The sequence below is a fragment of the Acromyrmex echinatior genome, chromosome 10, assembly GCF_024713525.1.
Source record: "Acromyrmex echinatior isolate Ae372 chromosome 10, ASM2471352v2, whole genome shotgun sequence".
In the NCBI taxonomy this organism is placed as follows: domain Eukaryota; kingdom Metazoa; phylum Arthropoda; class Insecta; order Hymenoptera; family Formicidae; genus Acromyrmex; species Acromyrmex echinatior.
In genome coordinates, this window is record NC_141861.1 from 2,535,293 (window position 1) to 2,560,470 (window position 25,178).

Sequence of the window (25,178 nt, forward strand, 5' to 3'; positions counted from 1 at the left end):
TTTTTTTACATAAATCATTTTCTTTTTTATTAAATAAAATTTTCAAAAGTTATTGTACATCCTTTTTGATATTTTCAAGTACAAGTTTTATGAAATATACATATTCACAAAATATTTCGCCCAGAATCACACGGAAAGCCTGTTCGAATTTAAGAACCATCTCATTAGAATAATTATCGGACTAATGATTCGCAGAGGGAACTTCGGTCGGGGCGAAGGCGCTTCCGACGACTCGCGTCGGGCGTCGCGACGCAAATCGATACGCGGCACAGGCGGCGTGTCGACGGCAGTGTTTGCGGCGGCAGTGTTGTTTCCTTCGTATTGCGAAAATGTTACCGGGTTGTTCGTTTTTCACGAGCTGCCATTGGGAATAACCGGTACGTCTGTAATGCCCGCGGCACACTATCGCGGTATAGAAATCACGCGAGATAAGTCTGTGCTTCCGACGGCAACGTTTTGCAATCTCGTTCATTCGGAAAGGCGCGTCGCGACCGATTCACCGCGTTCCGCGCGGCGCCGCCTCTCGCTCCACCGAGAATCGATCCCCGACGAGAGGACACGGCGCGCGAAACGCGACAAGACGAGCTCAACATTCGGTGATCCCTGTTGCGCCGCATCCTCCAACGAGGAGCATTAATTCACGAAAAAAATTCCATTATATCTAAACGTACATTTACAACGGGGAGGTACGCATCCAAGTGTGCCCGAGTGTGATACTCGCCTCGCGGAAGATTTAACGTGATATTTGAAGCCGTGGCGATCGCTCATTGAGGTAGGTCGGCGCCGAAACGACGAAAAGAGATACCACTTGTGTTGAAAGACAGAGACGCTCTTCGAAATGCTTAATATACGTTTCCTCGTCTCTTCAACGTCTGTATCATCCGTTATGTAAATATTGAGATTAAATCCCATCAAGACGTCGAAATAATTGGACGGATTACCCAGCTGTCTACGAAATCGTTACGTAAAATTATATCACGCGTTCGATTGCGTTCGCACTTGTGCTGCCGACGACATATGCTGACGTTATTGTAAGGATGGGAGTGCGGACGACTCTATGACGGACGATCGACGACAGAGTGTTGGCGAGGAAGTGCGTCGCACGCTGCTGAATTAAATAGTAGTCTCCTATTATTTCATTCCTGAATTGGACTCACAAGTGCCGAAGTCCTCACCGTTACGTTCAATGGCAATGCTCTTGATCGATAACTCGACGTTCTACAACAGTTAATCTCGACGAGAGCTGGCGCGCCCGATTTTCTCCATCCCGGTGAAATCTGCGAACAGAAAAACGGCATTATCATTGGGAAGGTGCAGTATTTCACGGCGATTCCCTATCAACCAGGTGAGTGATTTATACATTGTGCGATAAGAGAGTCATAATAACCGACTCTAATAATATTAATTCGCGCCCGACTGTGATGACGACATACGTATATGCGTCTATTTTTTTTTATTGTACTTTCTATATCTTTCCTCATTTTTTTCCTCTTTTATCTGCAAAGAAAAAAAAGGCCAAACAAATGACGTGACGCGCGAAAAGATAGATCAGCTTCGAATAAAGTTCGAATGATGGAATAAGAAAATAATAAATGTTATAAGGGAGCCAAGTTCAAATCTCGATGATTGTTTTGCGCAGTAAATTCTTTAAAGTGCTTTAAAGATATCTATTAGCGCATCACATTAAATTACTTGTCAATTTAATTTGTGACATTACACATACTCCAGCTTCCGTTTAGGATTGTTTCAAAATCGACGAATAATCAAAGCGCAATTTACTTGAATTGAAAATTGTAAAGTTCATTCTACAATTATAAATGTAATTATGCGATTATAGTGATTACAGTTAAGAATTGAGTAGATTGCGGATATTTATGCAAAATACTTAACTGAATATTTTGCATAAAATGTATATTTTGCATAAATTGCATATTTACAGATGACAATCTCAACTTTTTTACTTTACTTTTAAATATTCTTTAACGAACAACGATTGACTGCTAAAATTGCCCGATGATTAATATTCAATCTAGTGATTACAGTTGTAAGAATTGATCTCGATTGAATATGAAGAGAATTGTCATTAATCAATTTTTACAAAATATATATATTTAATTTATACAACTACTTACAACGCTTACACAATTATAGAATGGACTTGAGATAATTCAAAAATATTTATAAGATTATCAAGATCCGCTTTGACCGGATATGACCTTCTTCGTGTTGAATAAATATTGTATTACATTTAGAAAGTTATCTTGGTATTTCATTAATGTTGTAGCGCTGTTTGATGAAAAATTGCGCTGACATCAATACCACAACTGCGCTACTTTGTAAAACCGTTTGAACGTGAAGGCCTCAGTTAACAGATTTCCTCTTATTCCGATCTGGTTTCCTATTTACAAGCAACATTAATTCCAATCGAAAGAAACGAGTTATAGTAATTAATAGATAAATGTAATTCTTTTGACAACCGGTTTTGCGCGATAATTGGAATAAACTCGAACTTGTGTCCAAGAATAAGCTTTATAAATCGCGTGTCTCGCTTCTCTCTACGCAACGTATCGTCATTTGGCTCGTGTTCATCAGTCGTACTTATCTATGCATATCGCGTTGGTCCCACGTGCGATGCATATGTGTCGACAGCAGCCGAATACGATGATAATGAGTATGCAATCGTACAAGTCCAGACAACTGCGCGTCGGCAAATACACGCAAGACCATCTCGCATTAATTAACTACGGAATATTTTTCTTGTCTCATTGACATCGTGATAAATTGACTTGTTGCAAATATAAATTGATACGTCATATCTCATATTATATATCTCATTCTTAAAATTGTTATCTAGATTCCTCCAAGGCGAACGTCTTCGAAAGTTGTATTCTTGCAACATGAAATAATAAAATATTGCGCTCGCATGTGTAATTATATGTCACAGACAAATTTCTGGCATGCAATTCAGAGCCAATCTCCTTAGCGAAAACGTTACAGGATGTCATTCGTCATTCGTCGAGACTTGCAATTTGCAACGTCGAATATTTTAGCAAGTAAATATCTCGAATGAAATTTCTGTCTAAATAAACGCGTCTCAATATAAATCAGATGTCTGGTTTTGTTATTTGCATGTAAAGCGTTGAGAATTTAAACATCAAAGAAAAATCGACTCTAAAATATGGATGCGTCTAAGAGACCAATAAAGAGATCTGTTGCAACTATCCGGAACCGATTCGATTCTCTTTGAAATGTTGTTAAACAAAAATCTAAGATACACATATTTTATTATATTTGTCCAATTTGAAATTTATAAATACTATAAATTTAGCGCGCCCAAAATTTTTTTAAAGTCAAATATGAAAAGATAGAATACTTAAATTATTATTGACATTATATTGAAAAAGTATTATTTAGTTGTAAATCATAAAACATTTTATTTCAACTCAAGAAAAGAATAATATAATGAAATCTCTATTTTTTTATACTCAGGAGTTTTTTAACTTAAAAAAATTTATTGGAACATCAAAGATGTAATTCAGCATTTCAGAAATATTAGAAATATATATAACATTTTGCTATAAATTTTTCAAAAAGAAGATTCTAAGAGAGGGGTATGGCCACTTCTCTGTAGATCCACCAGTACTCTCAAAGCTAACGTTACATTTGATTCTACGTAATTATTTAAAAAAAAAACAATGAGATATATAGAAGAGTTTCAGATAAAACTTTTATGGTTTTTATATACTTTATAACTGTGTATTTAAATTTGTCAAAAATCTAATACCCCGATTTCTCATTAATGCCCGTATTCATAGAGTCAGGCTTTATATTTAAGGCTTCCTTAAATTTATTTTCAGATACTTCAGGAATTATTTCATTAGCTGCTGAGCATTTAAAGATAAATTTAAGGAAGCCTTAAGTACAAGATCTGACTATGAATACAGGCATAAGTCGAGTTTTCAGGGGTTGTATATCCCTCATAATTGGGCCAATATAAAACAATACCTGTCTCTCAGATTTTTATGTTTAACAACATATTTTAAAAAGAATCTAATCGGTTCCGGACAGTTGTGACAGTTCCCTGTGAGTAAAGTATTTCTCTTATAAGAGACGCTTTCGTGTGTAAAGCTGAGTAAAGGCAAAACGCTAATGTCTACCGATGACGGACGCTACTGTACGGTCGCATTTCAGAAATAACTAACGGCGAGAAAATAGAGGACTGCGAAAAAGCGAGTCGCCGCGCGGCCGTGACTATCGACGACATTGACGGTCGCGAGGTTGACACGTGCACGTGTATACACGCCGATGCGCACACACTCAACTAGCGTATGCTTGTGTTCGCGCTCGCGCTTGTATTGTTTGGAAAATGTGTACACGGGTTTATGTGCGCTATGGAACCGTATAATCGGTTTCGGATCGATAAATCGTGTATGTATGCGGTCACGCCCGTAACAAAGCGCCGACACATTTTGCAAAATGTACTAATTATAAACTACATACGTAAAAATTTCCGGAAATCGGAATACTGCTGCAACGTTAACGTACGCGTGTGAGTTCCGAAAGAGCCAATATCGCCATAGAGACGGAAAAGTACAATTTTAACACCTTTTTTGCGATCGTTGACGTAGTAGAGCATCTTTTTGTTCTTCGTAGCTGGGAACCATTGACGTAATATTACACCTTTTCACGAGATAAAACTGATAAGGGCGAGCATTTGTCGTTCTGCGGTCAGCGAAGCGTTAACAAGAAATTTCCTATAATAATATGCATTATTTTTTATTACAATTTTTTTTCCAAAACATTAGAAAATCTTTCTGTTCTTTCGCATAAATTCGCGCGGATCTATCTACTTCTATATATTCTGCAGTTTTCATCAAACTTTATGTATACCGGTAGACTGAAAGCCGTGTAAAGTTCGATGCAGATCGATGAATTAGTATGTAAGGACACGCGAAAGAAAGAACTTTACGCGCATTGCCGGCAAGTCTTGCACCAATTCCGGGAATTAGTCAGCCTTCGTAGGACACATGACCGCCGCGTGTTTCAATGCAGGCTCACAAACGTTGAATTATAGCCACGAAAGTACAATAAGTGCACGCGAACGCTGCTCCGGTTGCTTTGTGACGAGTAAGGTCAACATTAAGCCTGTAGATCCACCGTAAAATCCATAGAGTTTCCAAGAACACAATGTCGCATAAATTATCTGTAAAAAATACATAAAATTATTTACGAAAATATGTAAATCTTTTATAATTATTTATAATTATTATTCAGACCAATCTTTCTCGAACACTGTAATTCTCCGACTCCTGATTACTGTCGCGATATGTAAATATAACGTGCATTTCTCTTCCGCAGCCTTAAATATGTAAATTCATTTATCGTTGACTCGCAACCACGGACACAAAATAAAGTCGCGAATGTTGAATATTTCACTTGTCACTATGACAAATATCGTGCACAATGAACCTTGGTCAGTGAACCGCGTTTACAGACAGAGACGTGACGCATGCCTTTCTATAAGCACGTGCAGCGCATGACAAACCATACAATTGCAATACATATATAAATCGAATAGATATTACTAGTAAGACTTGTATCTACAATCAGATACCGTAAAAATGTTTAACAATGCTTTAGTGAGATACAATTATAATATAATTATTAAATATATTGTCCGAGGATCATTTTTTGCGCTGCGTCACGACGCAAAGTACCGCATTTAATGTTATATCGATAGCGTCAGTCAAACGAAGCGTCGCGAATAGAAATAAAAAGCAGCCGCGAAAGTCACGATGACGCGGGCTATATATATATGTATATAAAATAAAATAGCCTCCATTTCTGTGCTTCTGTCGAAGAAAATTAACTTATTCTAGCAAATTACTTACTGCTTCTAATTATTTCAACTTCCGGCTTTGTCTTTCAAACATCAATATTGATTCAATGTTCCTACCTTTATCTCGGCTCGTTCATTTTATCTTATCTGCACTAATGCAGAACACAACATATCAAGAGGCAATCTATCTGCCATAATTGTAGATATTACGATTTCAAGTTCAGTTCGCCGAGAATATTTAGAATGGAGGTAGAGACACATTATAGCAAAACTACGATAACCATTTGTCCTAAGAGACATGGAAAGTGTAATTATTGCGAGCAGTACCGGTAGGATACCGTCAGAGAATGGGATTAAGCATTCAGCGTTCAGTCATTGTCTTATTATCCGTTAATCTCGCTTTCAGATGGTTTCTGGCAGTGATGCCCTCATCGGAGGAGGAAAGCCAGTGGCTTGTTGGCAGCGGGGGCGGCCTCGCACCCTCCGGCGGCAGTGCGACGAAAACGGGCGCCGGCGAGCGCGGCGTGAACACTAGATCCGGTCTCTATACCGAGGAGATGACGACGCAGCCAGCGAACGTCGCCACGGCCGGCGTAAACTCGGCCTCGGCTGATTCCGCGGAGCATGATCTCATCGACTCCACCGCGGATGCGACCCTTCTGGCGCAGTTTCACGAAGATGCCATCAAGCAGGTGATGCAGCTTATGTTTCATTGCTTCGGAACGAAATCTCTGAATTCAGGAAACCTCTGAGAAGACTCATCATTTTTTTCTAAATTATAGTTCTATCTCGTAAAAGCAGGAATATTTTTAAAATATTGTATTTATTCTTAGAAAAATTCAATGCTAGCTAATTTGATACCCATACAGCACAGATCATTACAGCAATATTGAAATATCAGTGCAGTAGAAGGTAGAGAAATTAAAAAGATAAAAATAATAGAGAGGAAGAATGGAAAAAAAAGGAGAATTAAGAAGGATAGAGAAATCAATACATAAAGAGAAAGGAAAAGAAGAAAAAGAGAAAGTAACAAAAAGATTAGAAGAGAGGGATACTGTAATGACATTGCAAATGTTGCAGCAATGTTACTGCAAACTTCTGTGCTATACTGAGTATTGGTCAATTTAATACTGAAAGATGATTAATTAGTATTAAAAATGCTGAACAATAATTGATTATTGTGCTTTGCAATGAGAAACAAAGCATTTCATCTTTGTTTAACATTGACAAACAACAAGAATAGACATTTTCCAGCAAGGACACAATGCAATGCAATGAATCATTACATCCTTGTTTAATGTTGACAAACAAGGATTTAATAATACTGTCCTTGTTGGAAAAAATATAGTATCATACGACTCTTGCTGAAAAACAGCTAGTTGCAATCAGTATCTTTAATCAAAATAAGTAATTAACTATCTTCCAATATTAAATCTCTTCAATAAGGATGACAGCAAATCTTTTAAACTCATAAAAAATAAAATTACCGACTACCTACCTAACTCTGCGTCGCAACTGCAGCGTATTTTCCTGACATAATTAACGCGTCATTATCTCTGTATTCACGATAGTAGCCATGAGTCATTTCTGATCATTTCAAACGTGATGAAGTCAACCACTGAACCATTATCGAAACGAAGCGTATCCAAGTATCGATCAAGTTGCTCGATCATCGTGATCGAGAGTTGTCACTCGATTGGCTCTGCCAACGTCGAGTACGATATAAAAATATACTAAGCAGAACAAAAACATAACCTAGACGAAATGGCGTCGTCGTTCGTTTACCCGAAGTGAATGATTTTGTTCTCACGGGTCGGAGCGTCTCTCTTTCTTTCTTTCTCTCTCTCTCTCTTTCTCTATCTCTGCAAAAATGGGCGAAACTCTGGACGATTCGGTCGTCAAGGCAAAATACATACCGCGCGAAGTACCAGGCTATTTGAAGGATTTCCCAGTAAATATTTTTTATTTGATGTTACGTATCGGAAGTTACATACGTTTCCATGGAGCAAAGGGAAACTAATATATACCTTAAACAATATTTATTAAAAACGATCGTATTATGATATTTATTATTTATTTGTAGTTCAAAAGAAGCATCTTTTTCAACTAACACTTAAAGAATTATATAGATCTGTCTTTTTATAACTGAAATAGTATAAAGTCTTTGTTCTTAAACAGTGACATAAATAGGAAGGAATGTTCTAGTGCGATTCAGTACAGTAGTAAAAAAACATGATATGTGCATTCTATATTTTTACTCATAAATGTTTGATATAAATGTTAACTTTATAATATCATATAACTGCAAAATGATAATATTTCACATGATAATATTTCTATTGTATAAAATTGTATCAAGAAATGGAATGTAATGTTACAGGCTGGTGTTGGTTATTTCCAAATATTTGCTGCTTTCTGCACGGGTTTGAGTCTGGCTGCTGACACTGTTGAAATTTTTGTTGTACCATACATACTGCCAAGTGCAGAGGTTGAACTTTGCATCGAGGACAATGAGAAGGGATGGCTCGGTGAGTTGTTGCTTTTGTACAAACTTATTTTGCGATACTAAACAACATAATTTTTTAGGAAATATTACTCTTGTTGGCCTTGCCTTGGGTGGATTGTTTTGGGGTGGTCTAGGAGATAGATTGGGAAGACGCAGGTCCCTCTTCTCAGCCATGTCCGTGCACTCTCTGTTTAGTGGTGTTGCAACATTTATGCCCACTTATGGCACTTTTATGACCGCTAGATTTTGCTCTGCTCTTGGGTAAATAATTTTTTTTATTCAAAGATTTAAATACATTCAGTATTTTTTCAAGCAAGAACTAACTGGTTACTTAAATATAGTTATTATATAGTGATTTAATTTCTCATATTACAGAGTAGGAGGAGCTGTACCTCTAGCATTCGTATATCTCGCAGAATGCTGCCCACGGTTAAGTAGAGGTCGCTGGACAGGTATACTCGTGGCAGCATGTGCACTTGGTGGTGTCTATGCAGCACTCTTGGCTTGGGCAGTGGTACCCACAACAGGAGAAATGGTTGTCCTGGAAAATAAGGAACACTTCAGTGCTTGGCATCGTTTCTTGTTATTATGTTGTCTGCCAGCGTTGTGCTCCACGTTCGGTCTTATCTTTCTACCAGAAAGTCCAAGGTATCTTATAGAAGCCGGTCGAGATGTAGAAGCAATGATGGTTTATCAGGTAACGATGTGTAACATAAACGATAAAATTAATTATTTGGTATTTAATATTCAAATTTATCAATAATTTATGTCTCAGAGGATATATAAGAAAAATAACGCCCGAAAAGGTGCAGCAGGTGCTCAATATCAACTTTCTGAACTTGAACTTCCAACTAAAAGACCACGCGGCTTGGCACCGCCATCTCCTAGCAATCACACTAGTGTTTTGGCAGATATAATATATTCAATCGAAATGGTAAATATTTCTGAAAGATATCTTATTATGTAAAGATATATCTTAACTATAAAATTTAATTAATTCTTTGCCCGTAGTTCTGGAATTCTTTCCTGGAATTATTTGCGACGCCTCATTTACGAGTGACTTTGGTATTGTTAATTATTTGGACCACCGCTTCATTCAGGTAAGTTTTAATTAATTATCTAAAAGTTTTAGGTAATTATTATTAATCAAGAATTTTATAAACTCTATTTGTATTTGTTCAGTATTTATGGTCTTATGATATGGTGTCCTGAATATCTGAAACTTTTACGAGCGATGGAATACGAGAATCATACCGAACACTATCATAGAGAGGAACACAATGGTACAACATTCACTGGTTCTTGGGAAAATCGTCAGTACAAAGACTCTACATTTTCAAACTGCAAGTACGGATATTATATATAAATACGTACCAATACAAAAACAAGTTTTTTTTTTCTATATAAATATAATTTCTAAATGTTTACAGATTTACTAAAATGATATTCAGCCATGTCGATTTTGATAATTGTACCTTCCAATCGGTAGAATTCAGTAGCATTAAGTCTAGCAAAACTCACTTTAGAGACAGTGTTATTATATATTCAAAGTAAGTAACATAACGTTTATATTATATTTTAAATCTATACGTATAATTCTAAATTTTTTAATAAATGTTTTGTATTCATCTTTATATATATATATATATATACACACACACACACACACATACTTTGTTACAGATTTGTTGACACAGATTTGTCTGCACAAGTTTTCACCAGATGTAAATTGGAAAATAACACGGAGCTGAGTTTAAGCGGGTCCTGTCCAACTCTCGACCTCGATTACAACATTTATATCGAAGAAGCGTTACATGCTCATCTCGTTGCTCAATTGGCTTTTGTACCTGCTGCTGCGCTAGCAGGTTTGGCACTTACCGTTCTTCAGCGGCCGAAACTAATTGGTTCGTTATTAAATTTCTTTGAAAATAGCAAGCGGAAAATTTCAAATTTAATTCATTTATGACATTTATTTTCTTTTACCAATAGGTCTCTCGCTTTTCTTCTCTTCCGTTGTTGCATTATGTCTGATATTAATTCGCCAAAACAGTTCGGCAGTTCTTGGTTTCGAAGGTGGCTTCACAGCTCTTTTTGCCGTTGGATGGACATCATTAACTTTGGTGACAGTCGAGAGCTTCCCCACACACTTAAGGTAAAGAAGTAAAAATCTTTAGGATATTACAAGAAAAAAAATTGAAAATTATTTTGAAAGAAAATATTTATTAATATGTTTCTTTAGGTGTACCGGTTTTGGACTCATAGCTGCTGCTATAAGAATATCAGGTCTAATAGGAACCACAACATATCAGACATTGGTGGGTACATCATTAATTGCGCCCGCATTAATGACTGCACTGGCATTATTGATTGCCAGTGTTATAACTTTTAAATTGCCTCATACTCATACTGTCTTCTTGTAAACTTTCCATCAATAGAAAAGACTATCAGCAACACTGGTATAGCTGAAACAAAAAATTCGTTGTCGAATTTACGAAACAAACTTATACGGTACTCTATTACTGACGAATGAATTCTCAGAAAGAATAATCTCAAATACGTCAAAGACGTAGAGAAGAAAAAGACGTGCTATTCTTTATTCTTCATCCTTAAGACTTATTCGAAAAAATGATGTTCAAAACATGTCAATATTAATTCATTGATCAAAAAGAGAAAAAATTTTTTTTAGAATATGAGACTTTGTACAAAGTAACATATCCTAAGTAATAATGGAGCACTATTGTCTTTCGAGACACTTGCATATTTGAAGCGCACAGAAACGTTCACAGCGACTTTAATTTGCTAACGCAAAATAATTTGGACTTTGCAGATACTTGGATCAAAGTATTCTTGTATCCTATTGCTTATGAAATGTGAACATTCGCTGTATGCGAATGACATAATATACGATTAAAATTAAAAAAAAAGTGATGTCAAGATCGGCTGACACGGACATTTCCGTGCATATAATAGTCACTCTGAAACTAATATAATTACTTTGCTATTTTACATTTGACGATATATAAATCATTATGCAAGTATATTGAGCAAAGGACATACACGTATGTGCAACTATTTTAATAAGGCTCATGCCATGAAACGTGTCAATTTTAATAAAGGATGTACAGTCATCCATAATAATATATCATATACACTAAGAAACATTAATTAGAAATATACTGGCAATCCAGTTTGATATCTCAATTATTATTCCAAATACAATGCTTATAAAATACATAGCTGTTCTTACTTTCAATCTAGATTAAATAATATCGATACATGATGTGTGAAACTTGGATATATTCCAATATATTTCGCGGAAGGTACCTCTTCGCTCAAATTCAATCACAACATAAATATCCGCTAAATATCATACAGATTAATTACGATGATGTAACAATCATTTTATATGTTTTTATGCAAAAAGAGAAATGATATTTTTATTTCGTGCGTAGGAAATATTCCTATGAAAGAAAAATAATCAGACAATTATATGTTCAATACTTCCGCTTTTTATCAATTTATTAGCATGTATTACATTTATCAACTAGATACTAGAATGCTGCTAATTCGATAAATGAGAAAGCAAGAGAGAAAGAGAGAGAGAGTGGAGGGGAGAGGCACACACATGATTCTCGTAATGTAAAAAACGCTGCCGTATGAAATCTTAATATCTAGATGCAAATTTTCGAACGAGAAAAAAAGATAGAGAAGATTCAGCTTCGTAGCGTAAAAGTCCAAGATCAATCGTCAACGTTAATCGTCTTCTGATTTATAATACGATTAATTACATATATATACATGAACGTGTGCGTCTGACCTTCTAGTAATGTGTGTATTAAAAATGTAGAACGTTATTTTCTACAAGAACCAGGATCACACGTCTTGACATAAATATATATAAAATGTAATCTGTGTAATATATGTTCACTTGATGAAACTTTGTTAAAGTTTTATCTCCATCGACAACAGTCAACAACGTATAATACTGGCAAGTTGGAAAGAACATAAAGAAAGTTTGTTGAAAAAGGGAAGCAACTTATATCTAGGCAATAAGAATGTAAGAAAGTCCGACACGGAGTCTCGCCTACCAGAATTCAAAAAATACACTTCATGAAATCTTGGAGGAGTTTGTCAAGATGGAGAGAATGTCGGCAGATTTAATAAGATAAATGTTTACGTCCCATCACGGTTAGTGAGTTTTTTTTCATATCAGACTGTTGAAACGATTTATATATATATATATATATATATATATATATATATATACACATACACTTATACATATATATGTACACAAGAGATTAATATCCAGGCCAATCCAGGCCGAGATTTATGAATGTCTCGTCGAGAGAAATAGAAAGAGACCATTACGATGTCCGACATGAACGTAATTATACATTCCAACGATTGTCCTCGGGATGATTTCATCTTCTTTCGATGAAAATCCTAACGGAAATCATTTGTTTCTGCTTAAGGAGATCGCAATTTGTCGTAAACTTGGTCGTGGAGCGAGTTGTGTCGGTGCCGCAATTGCGATTACATCGATTTATGTGATAATGAATCAAGAGGATTATGGTACATCTGAATAAAAGATTCTAATTGGAGTGCGAAATTTAAATATACTTATGAAACTTATCGTCGGGACCATACGACGTTCTTATTAGCTCCTTTTTATATTGGACATTAATCAAAATACAATAATATTGAGGTAACATACCGATACCGGCACACACCGCAACCCCACGTAATTAATTCTGCTACAACATTCAAGTCTATCATAACACCCATAGATATATATATATATATATATATATATATATATATATATATATATATACATACATATATATATATATATATATATATATATATATATATATTACATTTTACTCGACATATCATATTTATGAGCAAGCACTCTAGATTTGTAGGCCTTAGTCGGATTATTGACTAGAAACACACGTAGGCAAAATACATCGTAAAGACGATCGTGCGAGATGACTCTCGAGTAAAGTAGACTGATCGAGTTAGAGGATCTGCCGAGGCACTATTTTCCTATCTTATGTTTCTTTAATGATTATGTTTAACCAATATATATATATAGCGTATATACATTTTTTGTTTTACACAACGAGATTATCAACTGATTAAGTGATAAGAGGAGATGCAATACTCGTATAATCTGGTCAAATATGCATTTTACTAATATTAAATACAATTACTCGACTCAATTTTACTAATATTAAATGTAATTATTTATTGTCATTACCGAGAATATTGTATATACATATCACGCTATTCAGACTGGAATTAACGATCAGTTGGTAATCACTGTTTTACAGAGACTGCTTCTTATTGTTAAAATTGAAAAAATTTAATTAGTTAAGATCTTTTACATAGCCGATGATGACACGAGACATTGTACAATATATCATTTCTATTTTAAAGTTTACGTTTGGTCATACTTTCGACTGATCGCACAGCTTTTAATCCTTTTGATAAGGAACGAAATGGACTTTCTACGATGAATCATTTCTTAAGCTTTAAGTCTTAAGCTATAAGAAATTGATCAATTATAATCGATTATTCTTCTTACATTGACTGTGATTAGTGAATTTCTTATGATTTAAAACTTAAGTAATAGCTTATTATAGAAAGTCTAGAAATGATACTTTGAGGCGAGATTTTTCGTGAGATTCTAGAAAATATGTGAATAAGTGATAAGAGATAAATGTTTTTTAAAAACTGTTATTATAAAATTCTTATATCTACATATATCGAGATTAGTTACGAAATTTATTTTTAGAATTATTTATTTTTGACAAATGAAATTACACAATCACGCAATATTTATTGTACATTATCAATCGTATCGTCATATATTTATGTTGGACAAATGTAAGAAAAGACATCTTAGTATATGTTCTATATATTATTTTGCATACGATTAGAATATTAAGAAAATTAATTTTGCACTCTTTTTTCCTCTTCTCGAGTATTCTAAAGTTCTATATAATTTATTAAAATTCTACTTCATAAAAAAAACTATTGCTCGAAAGCAATTTATAGATAAATATATTTTTCAAAATTATAATGTCAATTAATGATATAAATTAAATTTTATTTATACAATTAAAATTAACGTTGTGTTTTTTCTGGTCTACTGAACTGTATATTCACGGAATAAGAATATTGCTTTCCGCACTGAGTTTTTGAAAATGCTAGGAAATCTTTTATCGCAATAATAAAACATTAAGTTTAGTTTTAGCAAGTCATCATTTTATATTTCGGAAAATAATCCAAGAGAGGATATACATTATCTTTAAGATTTCGAGAAGAATTACGCGTTTTACACCACATAGGGAGGCAATTAATTTATTTATACTGCTAGTGGAAGCCCACGTTTAATGCGAGTTCTAGATACGATTATTCATCGGTTAACTCATTTGTACATAGTTCTTATAAAGGTAACTCTAGTATAATTTCAGTATCGATCAAATAGTTATCTTAGCCACTAACGAAGTGGCGCATCAAAATCGTTTTCGCGTTATCGTTTTGCTCGGCGTTTGCAGAAGACCGAGTGAGAACGAAATTATGATAATCCTTCAAGTAATAATTTCGCCAGTGAGTCCAGCGCTCATGATTTTTATAAATTATATAAATTATATCATTCTTCTGCAAGAAAGTAGATACTTTATGCAACACTTCGAACGAGAGCAATTGTAAGCACTTTAATGTGTATATCATATATCTAATATTACATTAATATGTTATATAAAAATTATATACATACAGGTATAATATTAATATATTGTATACGTGAATATATATTATATATAACATATAATGTATATTCTTTAAGAGATAAAGCGAGAGAGAGAGAGAAAGAGAGAGAGAGAGAGAGAAAAGTGCGCTTTGCTCTTTCAAGTTACATACATTTTTACGCTGTTAGAATCACAAGTCCACAAACATATAAATAGCGATCATTTTATAAATCCTGTTCTTTCAAGATCGTTTAATGGCGAAGTAGCGAAACGAGATCGCGGGAATGCGGAGAAACGTTTTCGTAAAGCTCGTAATTTTTACGAATGGCGTATACTGTGTACTTGCAAGTAAATTTCGATTTTCTCGAGACTGAAACGACGATGGCGTTGAGCGTGGCGAACAAGTTTCGAGAGTCCGTTTACACTTTGATCTCGACGTATAATTTTCGTACGATAAAAGTCGCGAGTTGTGACGGTATTTAATAAGATTCAACTGCGAAATGTACGAATGGCATTAATGAGAATTTTATTGAATCGAAAATCGTCTATTTTATGCCCTTCGATGTTCCAAATCCTTTATTCAATTTCTCTCAATATTTTAATAAGAAAAAAAGAAATTGTAATTTAAATTGAGATTAAAGCTTTCGTAATGAGAAAGTTAAAAAGTTGTATTATATAATAAAAATGTCAGACTGTAAAATTGTTTGAGATACATTAAGAAAGACATTATCAATTATGTCTTGCAGTTAATCTACAATAAAACAGTGTTGTTACGTTGAATTTACATGAATTTTTTTCATGTAGGCAATACAAGTAATGAAAAATATGTCAATTATTATAAATTAGATAACATAAAAAAGTAATTAAATTTTATGATTGTTAATATATCTGATTTTAATGTTGAAGTGAAGTATAAACTTTTAGTATAATCTAGTGCAATGACAAAAAACATTATAGATTTTGATAAGTCATAGATTATCTGAGATTATCTACGTCATTTAAAACATAATTCACATAATTCATTTATATCGTATATACTACACGTAAATGTAAATTAATTGTTTCGCATAAATCTATAATAAAATTTTAACCACAATAGATAATACAGAGGATTAATTTATCGGCTGAAAAAGCACTCTACTTGTTCGGCACTGTAACTCATTGACCACAAATAACTATTTTATTTACAATATCCTATAAATGTACCAAAATATTTATCTGTCAGGTAGGATAACGGAATATTTCAACACGATAATTATACGTAATTTATTATGTATATACTATGTATATACACACGCATACATTAATGTGTGTGTTTACAGTCTCTCCCCATCTCCCCATATATCTTCAGACACACAAAATTATATTTCCGACAACCGCGTGATCTATATTTTCCGCTCGCTCTCGCTTCATTATAGCTTATCGCGTAACAAATTTCTCAAGCGACATAACATCAATTAGTTTAATAATATACATTAAAATTCCTGGCAAATTCTGATGCGCACGCGCATGCATGACATCCTTTCTATCCCGCCGTATGCTAACCTTGAGCTTGACCCTGGACATATTTCCCCACGCATCTCCTCTCATCGGCGCCGTGAATTATGTGTCGGAGGATAATCCATGTTGAACGAGTCCTGACCTAACCTATTCTAGGCTATGTCTCTGTCCTCCCATACAGACAAAGCCTAGGAGAGGCTAAACCAAGTTACTCGGTTCTCCTTCCGTGCTGAACCTTCTCGCTTTCTTTTTTTTTTATCTTCGTCTAGTCCGCTCCTTTTGCAGCCTCCTTCCCACGATAGTTTCCGCTTGCCTGCAGCAATTATCTCCTGGCTATGTCATATATAATAATAATTAAAATAGCGCCCGAATATATACTTAGAATATGGTGATATAATTTTAATAAAACTAAGTAGAGGTTTTTGAACAATAAATATTATATTTATACGGCTTATTCCCATCTTACTGTATTAGTGATTGTCCAACGTTGCACGAATTATTATTGCTATTGAGAATTTCAAGTCACGGAATATCATCGCTTGAAATATACGAGAGATAAACTGGGATTTCAAAGAAAGTCTAAAAAGAAATCGCCGTACAGAATCTATTAAGTATTCTTTCGGTGTCTTTAACATTTAAATTACAGTATTATATGTACATGCATTATAAAGCTAACCTTGGTAACGAGAAAACAATCTGAACTTGGATGAGATACAAACGAGCGATTAAACTGAATCCTTTACTTAATTATTATCGTAATATAATACAGTTGCGAAAAGAAGTAACTGCTAAAATAAATTTCTTTTTCGTATTACAAATAATATATAATAATCGCTACGAAAAAAAAGCTATTTAAAATCCTTTTCCAATTTTCTTGACATTATATTTTAACTTCTTACAATTAAATTATAGAATAGAATTATCAATAGTTTACAAAATATTTAAATGAAAAATTGGAGGACTCGATAGATGCGCGAAAGAAACGTTGAGAGGAGAAGAGAGGAAAAAAATTGAAAACAAAAAAAAACAAAACACGTCAATTTAACAATATCGCGCGTATTCTTTCACGAAGAGTCATTTTTGCGACGGTGGTCCGACCGACCGACACAAAGAAAGCGTGTCACGCCTAAAAATACGCGGGGCACGCAGGCAGGTAGACGCGGAAAGGTCGTAAGGAGCAGGGACGGAATATGGAAAGAAGAAAAAGGAGAGAAAACAGACAAGAGGAATTGCACAAGAGATGGCGATTTGGTATTCAAATCGCCGGGCGGGGGGGGGGAGGGGAGAGGGGAGGCGCGCACCCGCCTCTCTTCTCTTTCTTTTTCTCTTATACAAGACTTTTTCGTTTATCCTAAACGTGCAATAAAATATAACATTAAAATGTGCACAGTGTGCGGAATGTAATATTATAACACACAAAAAGAGAATGATTTTGCTGAAGTATCTGAAGAATTTATTATAGCTAAATATATGTAGATCTAAAAATAGTTTTGTTGGATCATTATCAAAATAATTATATAGGATGCTCAAACTGATTGCTAGAATACCGAAACCTTTTGTAGCATCGCTCATCATGCTTGAAATTCCAACAAAATTATTTTCAGATCTAGATGTGTATCTATTATAGTTAAATTTTTTAAATACTTTAGCAAAATTGATAAGACGGGCCCGGGAAAAAATGTTTTATATAATTATATAAAATTATATAAAAATATATATAATTTTATATAATTGTATATAAATGGACATATTTTATATATAATTATATATAAATTTACATATAAAATTATATATAATTATATATAAAATATTTTTTCCCGTGACGTCTTCTGAGAACGTGGAGAAACGGAATGATGAACGGATATGAGAGAAATCGATGTTAATTAGTAACATTTACATCCAAATTTTTATAAAATAATTATCGCGAAACCAAATGTTCTTCCACCAGATATAGGGAGCGTTCTTATTTTGTTTCTCGCTATTCGTTCCTCCCCGTTCTTATCTTCACGTTATCGCGTAATAAATGAAAATTTGTGGGTCCCCTTGCACTTTCTAAAACTGCCGTCGTTATGTAAACGTTTGACTTATCCTCAGGTATATAAGCGCGTCCAAGATCTCTTCTTCGTTTCTTGGCTCCGTGATTGTATCAGCATGTTGAAACGCCAGTTTATAACTTGAAAGTGGAGGGAATTAATAATTGTATCGTAACTTACGCTTCTCTTTACAATCTCAAATGTCGAATACAAGAATCGCGAACAGTAGGTACAACGGAATCAGAAGAGCGTCCGTCCACGATGATATTCAACGTCCACGCGAACGTCGCACTGATACACTCAGAAGGCGGCAACGATATCATTCCTAGATGATGACAAACCACAGACAGACGTAGTTTCCAATACTCATGATTTCTGCGTTTTCGTTATCGAGACGTTGTGGTTTACGATCCTTCGTCATCGTCGCCGATTCCGCTGCACTTATCTGCCAATCCTCTGATATGCACATGCACTCTTCTCAAATAAAAAAAAACACACTGCGCGACGTAAAAGCAAAAGCACAGATTTTTACATAACGCATAAGAAAATCAAGCAATTGCAGCCTTTTATTTTATAAAAAAGAAAACGCGAAGGACTTTGATTCGCGCGTTCATTTTTTTTATGTATTTACATGCATTACGCAAGATCGACTCTGCGTTCCCGCTTTATCTATCCAGATAAACTCCGCATAAACGTATGCTTAAAGAAAATTATTCAATCATATTTCTATTTATAGAAACGCATGTAAAACGTGATTAATTCGTAATACGTAATAACGTAATTAATTATAATTCTCTTTATGCATACATTTATGCAGCTATTCAAGTTAGTCTGCATAGATCCTGAAGAAAATCAAAAAGGAGATGGACGTTCGATTCGGCGCGCCGGAGAGTCGAATCGTCAGAGAGACTTTGATGCCCGCACGTGCAATATCTCGCGTATCTCGGTGGCGGCCACATCGTCGGAACGATTACATAAACGGAAGCACTCTAGCACGGCACGCGTATTATTTCCGGGAGCCTCACTTTCTCTCCAATGCCGTCATTCTTGTAACGCGCGAAAAATCCGCGGACGAGAAACTGGGAGAGGAGGATTGCGATCACGAGGGAAACTGCTTTGCGTTAGCTCCGCGTTTCGCCACTACTCCGCAACGACGAGATTAGAAGAAATAGGTGGAACACACGTCTTTCCCGCTGTGGTACCACACTCGCGGCGACTACAGAAAAACCGACCACGACGTCGTCGACAGCGTGATTACCAGCCGATCGCAATCGATCCCCACCGCGGCGGCGACGGCGGCGACGGTGATCTCGCGACGTCCTTGCGGAACCTCTCGTGACGATCCGCCTCTTCGAGGCGAGCGGGACCAGACGGGGTGATTCCGCTCGAGCTGTCCTCTCGATTCCATCGAGCCTCATCGATCGTTCTTCATCCCAAGAAACACCGAATCGAAAGAAAGTCAAAATGACTTCTTTATTTTGACGTCATGAAAGTCCAAACGATGATCATCTTTGGTTACAGAATTTGATTGTTTCGATGTTAAGAATTAAATAAAATAAAGTTATTTTGATTTTTTTATTGACTCTTGTGTGTACCTTGGAATGGTTCATCCATGCAGTGATTCTTTATTATGATTAGTTGCGTTTAGTAAAGAAAGCAGCTTTACAACTGTTGTAAAATTCTTTAATACTGCTTTTACATTTATATCTAATAAAGAAGGGCAACAGCAATCATAATAAAAACATTAACAACAGTTACAAAGTTGCTTTATATCTGCTGAACGCAGTTATTGATTCCTACACTTAATCGAAGAACCGAAGGCAAGTCTCAACCATATTAAATAATCATTAAGCACAAATCCTTTTCGTTTGCTGAACACGCCCTACGTATCTCAATCACTCGCGGTACTCAATTAATCCCCGATCATCCCCGAATTGTCACGTGACGGACTTATGCGCGCGAAAAACGAAGTGTAACGTGGGATTGCGTGTATTCTGTCTGTCTTCGCGCGTACGTGGCCAGCGTGCGTATCGGCCGCGTAAGCGGAATACCCCGACGATGACGAAGGCGATGACGACGACGACGACGACGATGATGACACGCACGGTATGCACAACTCACCGGTAAGCCGCGTGCACACTCACTAACCACTATAACCAACGGACTAACCGCGGGAAGCTAAGATGCGCGTTCGCTCACTCGCTCGCGATGTTTATATATATATATGTGCGTTAGCTATACGTGAGAGAGTGGCGAGCAACAGCAGCCAGCAGCATCTTTCGATGGCGAACCCGTCTGTGAAGGTGGAAGGAGCTCAAGAAAGAGAAGGGAGTCCGTATACTTCTCCTTCCATAAAAGAGCCAGTTCTCTCTCTCTTTCGTTTTATACGCTTCGTCTACCAGCCACCTCGTCCCTCCGTCTCGTCATGGACTTGAGACTTTGTGGAGAGATCGGGCACACCGGTGGCTTTCGGCCGTTTTTGGCCGACTTCTACCCATGAAATTAATCGAAACGCACGCATGTACACACGCACACGCGTGTACATTGTAGCGAGGAAGATCGCACGAAGCGGTATAACTCGAATCGGCGTGTAACCGCAGCTCTTTACAAATTGCACCTTACAAATTGCACGGTCGACGTCGCATGGAAAAACGAGAAGGCCAGGAATATGCGAGAATCAATCAGTTTTTAAAATACACCGACCAATTGTTGATTTTTTCCTCCTTTTCAATGGAAATCTACGTGGATGTTGAGATTCAATACCAGCAGAATATCGGTGTTTGTAATCTTCCAGATATTAAAAATCATTATTAGAGATATCACAAAAATTTTAATCTCTTCAAATACACGTCATCGATCAGCGGTGAAAAGAATTTTGAGATGTAAGGAAATTGACTAATCACAGTCGAATGAGAGGAGAACAATCGATTATGATTGATCAATTTCTTAGTTTAGAATTTAAAGCTTAAATTTTACGCCTTAAAATTTTATTGTAAACATCGCTTTACAGAAGTTTAATACTGGAAGGTAATGTAGTTAATTATTTATTTTAATAACACAAATTGTAAAAACACTGAACAGCAGTGCTTTTAACATTCAAAATTGAAAATAGTAATTAATCACTATCTTCCAGTATTAAATCTGCAGTTTGCGTTTCTCTGTCCACCTTTACAGAAATTATAATTAACACTGGAAGATGGTGATTAATTACATTTATGTTAAAAGCACTTTGTTTAGCACAAATTATAAAACCATTGAACAGCACTTTTAATATTCAAAATGACTAATTATAATTACTACCTTCCAGCAATACATCTTTATAAATTATTTATTTCAAGTATTAAAATCACTGTTGTTCAATATTTTTAGTACTTAAAATAAATAAATAATTATAATCACTATCTCTCAATATTAAATTGGATTTCTGTAAAAGCAATTTATAATCTGAACGATAATTAAGGTTCAACTATATATGCGAATTATCTTTTCGCGTAAGTAATCTATACGTATATTGACAAGATATACGCAATGTCTGCAGTTTGCCTTCATTTTTTTGCTCGCTTCTACTTACGTTTTTAATCTCGATCCCATAACGAGTCGTAAGATTGAAGAAAAGACTTTCGTCACAGATTTTTTTTCTTTTTTTCGTTCAGTATTGCCGCTTTCTCGTCTACGTGGCGCCGACTTCGGTTTTCACTTTGCTTAGGGGTAACATCCGTCACGCACCAGACTTTTTTTTATTCGCTACATTATATCTAAAGTATACCTGGCATATCTCTCATCGACGAGTTTCGACGAAGGTCGCACGCACCAACGCGAATTACCCGGGAACTACGATACGGCTAATGCACGCGTCCTTCATAGCTTTCGTGAGATACTCGTCGGACGGAACCATGTATATTTGAGATATGTCGCAAACTATGAAAACTATGTGTTCGAGAGCGAGTTAAAGCGAGAGCGCTGGCGAGAAAAATTTGAGTGATACGGCGTGTTGGCTGAATTTCGCTTCACGCGAATTATCAATTGCGAATCAAACGTGGCGGTTTTCTGGCGGCGGAGCGTCTCCTAGGCGGTTGCGAAGCGTTGACTCGAGAACAGCGAAAAATAAGAGAGTCATTGCTTCTCGGTTTTCCTTTTTATGCTCTTTTAAGAACAAAGGCTTCCCTTTGCATTCGCCTATGAGATTTTTGCAAAATTGAAAATTTTGAGGTGATCCTCTGTTTTGGGCGGCGATTGGCAATTTTGAGCGCAACGGCCAAGCGGCACGCTATTGCCATGCGCGCCCATTAAATCTGGATTCTTGATTGGGATGAACGCGTGTTACGCGTTTTGCGCTGCGATCGATCCGAGTTCGCCATTATAGCGGTTGAGATCTGCGTACGTGCGACTTAGCTTATTGTTTTTCGACTTTATCGACGAGGTAATGACCAAGTTTATGTTTTGGAAACCTCTAAGGATGCTGGGGATCCTTCTAGAAGCTTTCGATTCGCATGTCGCACGAACGCCAAATATGCAAAAACTGTACATGTTGGCTGTATCTCGAACACTATGATTTAAAAATGTAGCAGGTAGTCGATAATCTATATGTCGTAATAGATACTTCAAGCAGCATATTTAAAGTGAATTTTATTAATTAAGAACTTGAACTAAGGAGTATGGCTGGAATTTATGAAGTTCGCTCCAAATATCGTTCGCGAGTAAAAAGTACTGAATCGGATTACTTTTAATTGAATATAAGGTTAATATATAGGGTCGCCAACAGTTACAACGAACTCAATACTTAGCTAATACTATGATTGTCAACTTACGACAAAGGTTCTGTCAATCAGTACTGGATTGTCACTGAGAAGTTATTGGTTGACAATGACGGCTAAAGTTCTATCAGGCAGTAATGAGTGATTGCATTATTGACTGATTAAAATAACTGAGCCAGTATCATCTATGAGTACTAGACCCAAGTTACTATTCAATACTCATTGTTAGCCAGTACTGCGCCAACTCAGTACTGACTGAACTCAGTAAGTACTGACCCAGTAAGTAATATAAAATATGAGTAATGTTATTTATAAATCATGAAGAATTTATAAATTATGAAGCATCCAACTGCAATACATTCGTATCGTGCACACGAAAGATGTAGAATGTGTACGTGCAGAAGAATTGAACGACCCAGCAAACGAGAATGGATTAAAATGGATTGAAATTTTTTTTATTCGAATGCGTATTTTATATATATAAATAGCGAATACTTTTTTTGGATTTAATTGAATTCAATTGGATTCAATTAGATTCAATTGAATGCAATTAGATTGAAAAATTGCATTTCCTATTCAAAATTTTGAATTGAACAGTATTCACAATGCACAGAAAAAGCTAATATTATTTTTCGAATGAAAGACATAGAGATGCTCTATGCAATTTCTGTAAATGAATAACAATGCATTCAGGATTGAAAAACATTTATTTTAACATTCGTGATTCAATATTTCTGAAAATCTGAATTCATTTCAATTCATTTCAATCCATTCTCGTTTGCTGGGAATGTCGATGACACAAAAAAAAACATATATTACGACAAGCGGAAGCAAATAACAATCGGTAATCATTGATACAATTCGCAACATTGTTTATGCGTGCCAACGGTAACCAATGGCATCGAACCCGGTACGGTAAAAAGCTACCGTACGGATGCTGCGACCCATTTATGGTCAAGGCAGTACCAAGTGTGGAAACCCGTGCAAATAAGCGCGACCTTCTCTCAGGAAGAAATACGGGCACCGGCACGAATTCCGTTTCGTCGCCTTTTTTGTTTGCGAACCGGCGCACGCCCGCACCTTCATACCGGCTGATCAAGATCATTTCAGTGAAAAAGCATTACTGTGTACTCCATCCACATTCTCTACGTGTTCAGTTATCCGTTTTTGTAATGCACGATAATTATGTTATTTACGGAAAGTTCTTTTCTCTCTCATTAAATCCACGATTAGCGGACCTGCCCACGTAGTCGCGGAATCCATCAATTAAATTACCATAATTCAACACTCTGATCATCGGCGTGCGTAAATCACGCCTGTAATTTTCTCGAGAACCCTGACATTAGACTAACGCACAGAAGGTCTTACTTTGCTCAATTTATGTTATCTGTCTGTGGATGGCGAATGCGAATTAAACGAGAGATAAAGCCGTCGTTCGCATAACTCTCCAACAAAATACAGACGTCATTCATGTGACGAGGTGCTTAGAATGCTGAGAAAATTTTTGATAGAAGATTTCCATTTAATTCTCTTCCTGAATCTGCCGAGCGACATCATTGAGCACCATTCGAAGAGCATCTCGCGCATCTGTTCCGTTTCTTTGGATTTTCATTCCTAATTGGTTGTTGATCAAGGCACGTTTATTCCCAAGGAGAACAAGAAAGTCAATATGATCTCAGTTTGCTATCATATTGATCGATAATAACAGAATTTATGTCATCTTTTTTGACAGATCTAGAAATTTGTCAAGAAGAAAGGCCATTGGCGCACCTCGAGCGAAAT

At 35.9% G+C, this 25,178-nt stretch overlaps 1 protein-coding gene and 1 long non-coding RNA gene across 8 annotated transcripts in view; one reads left to right on the forward strand and one right to left on the reverse strand.

Annotated features, from left to right (window-relative positions):
- On the reverse strand, positions 1-7,427 carry LOC105153004 (uncharacterized). Of its 4 annotated transcripts, none has more exons than XR_015546343.1 (5): positions 7,338-7,427; positions 5,277-6,587; positions 4,891-5,203; positions 4,606-4,754; positions 1-1,277 (listed from the first exon to the last, which is right to left on the reverse strand). It is a non-coding gene; the product is annotated as an uncharacterized LOC105153004 (long non-coding RNA). The 4 variants fall into 4 exon arrangements; XR_015546342.1 differs by adding an exon at positions 2,133-2,398 and having other exon boundaries at positions 4,891-6,587; XR_847040.2 differs by having other exon boundaries at positions 4,891-6,570.
- The window catches only part of LOC105153005 (synaptic vesicle glycoprotein 2B), a 21,542-nt gene continuing 2,550 nt past the window's right edge, over positions 6,187-25,178 (forward strand). Inside the window, exons 1-12 of one of the 4 annotated variants that reach the window (XM_087410225.1) lie at positions 6,187-6,531; positions 8,220-8,367; positions 8,426-8,606; positions 8,721-9,042; positions 9,121-9,279; positions 9,357-9,445; positions 9,528-9,692; positions 9,776-9,895; positions 10,029-10,249; positions 10,335-10,497; positions 10,585-10,660; positions 10,781-15,650. In XM_087410225.1, the coding sequence (XP_087266351.1) occupies positions 6,187-6,531; positions 8,220-8,367; positions 8,426-8,606; positions 8,721-9,042; positions 9,121-9,279; positions 9,357-9,445; positions 9,528-9,692; positions 9,776-9,895; positions 10,029-10,249; positions 10,335-10,497; positions 10,585-10,660; positions 10,781-10,807 (2,016 nt within the window). In that variant the 3' untranslated portion in view covers positions 10,808-15,650. Of the gene's footprint in view, positions 6,532-7,656; positions 7,791-8,219; positions 8,368-8,425; positions 8,607-8,720; positions 9,043-9,120; positions 9,280-9,356; positions 9,446-9,527; positions 9,693-9,775; positions 9,896-10,028; positions 10,250-10,334; positions 10,498-10,584; positions 15,651-25,178 lie in introns of those variants that run through there. The other 3 variants (XM_087410224.1, XM_011067607.2, XM_011067609.2) reach the window with 3 other exon arrangements.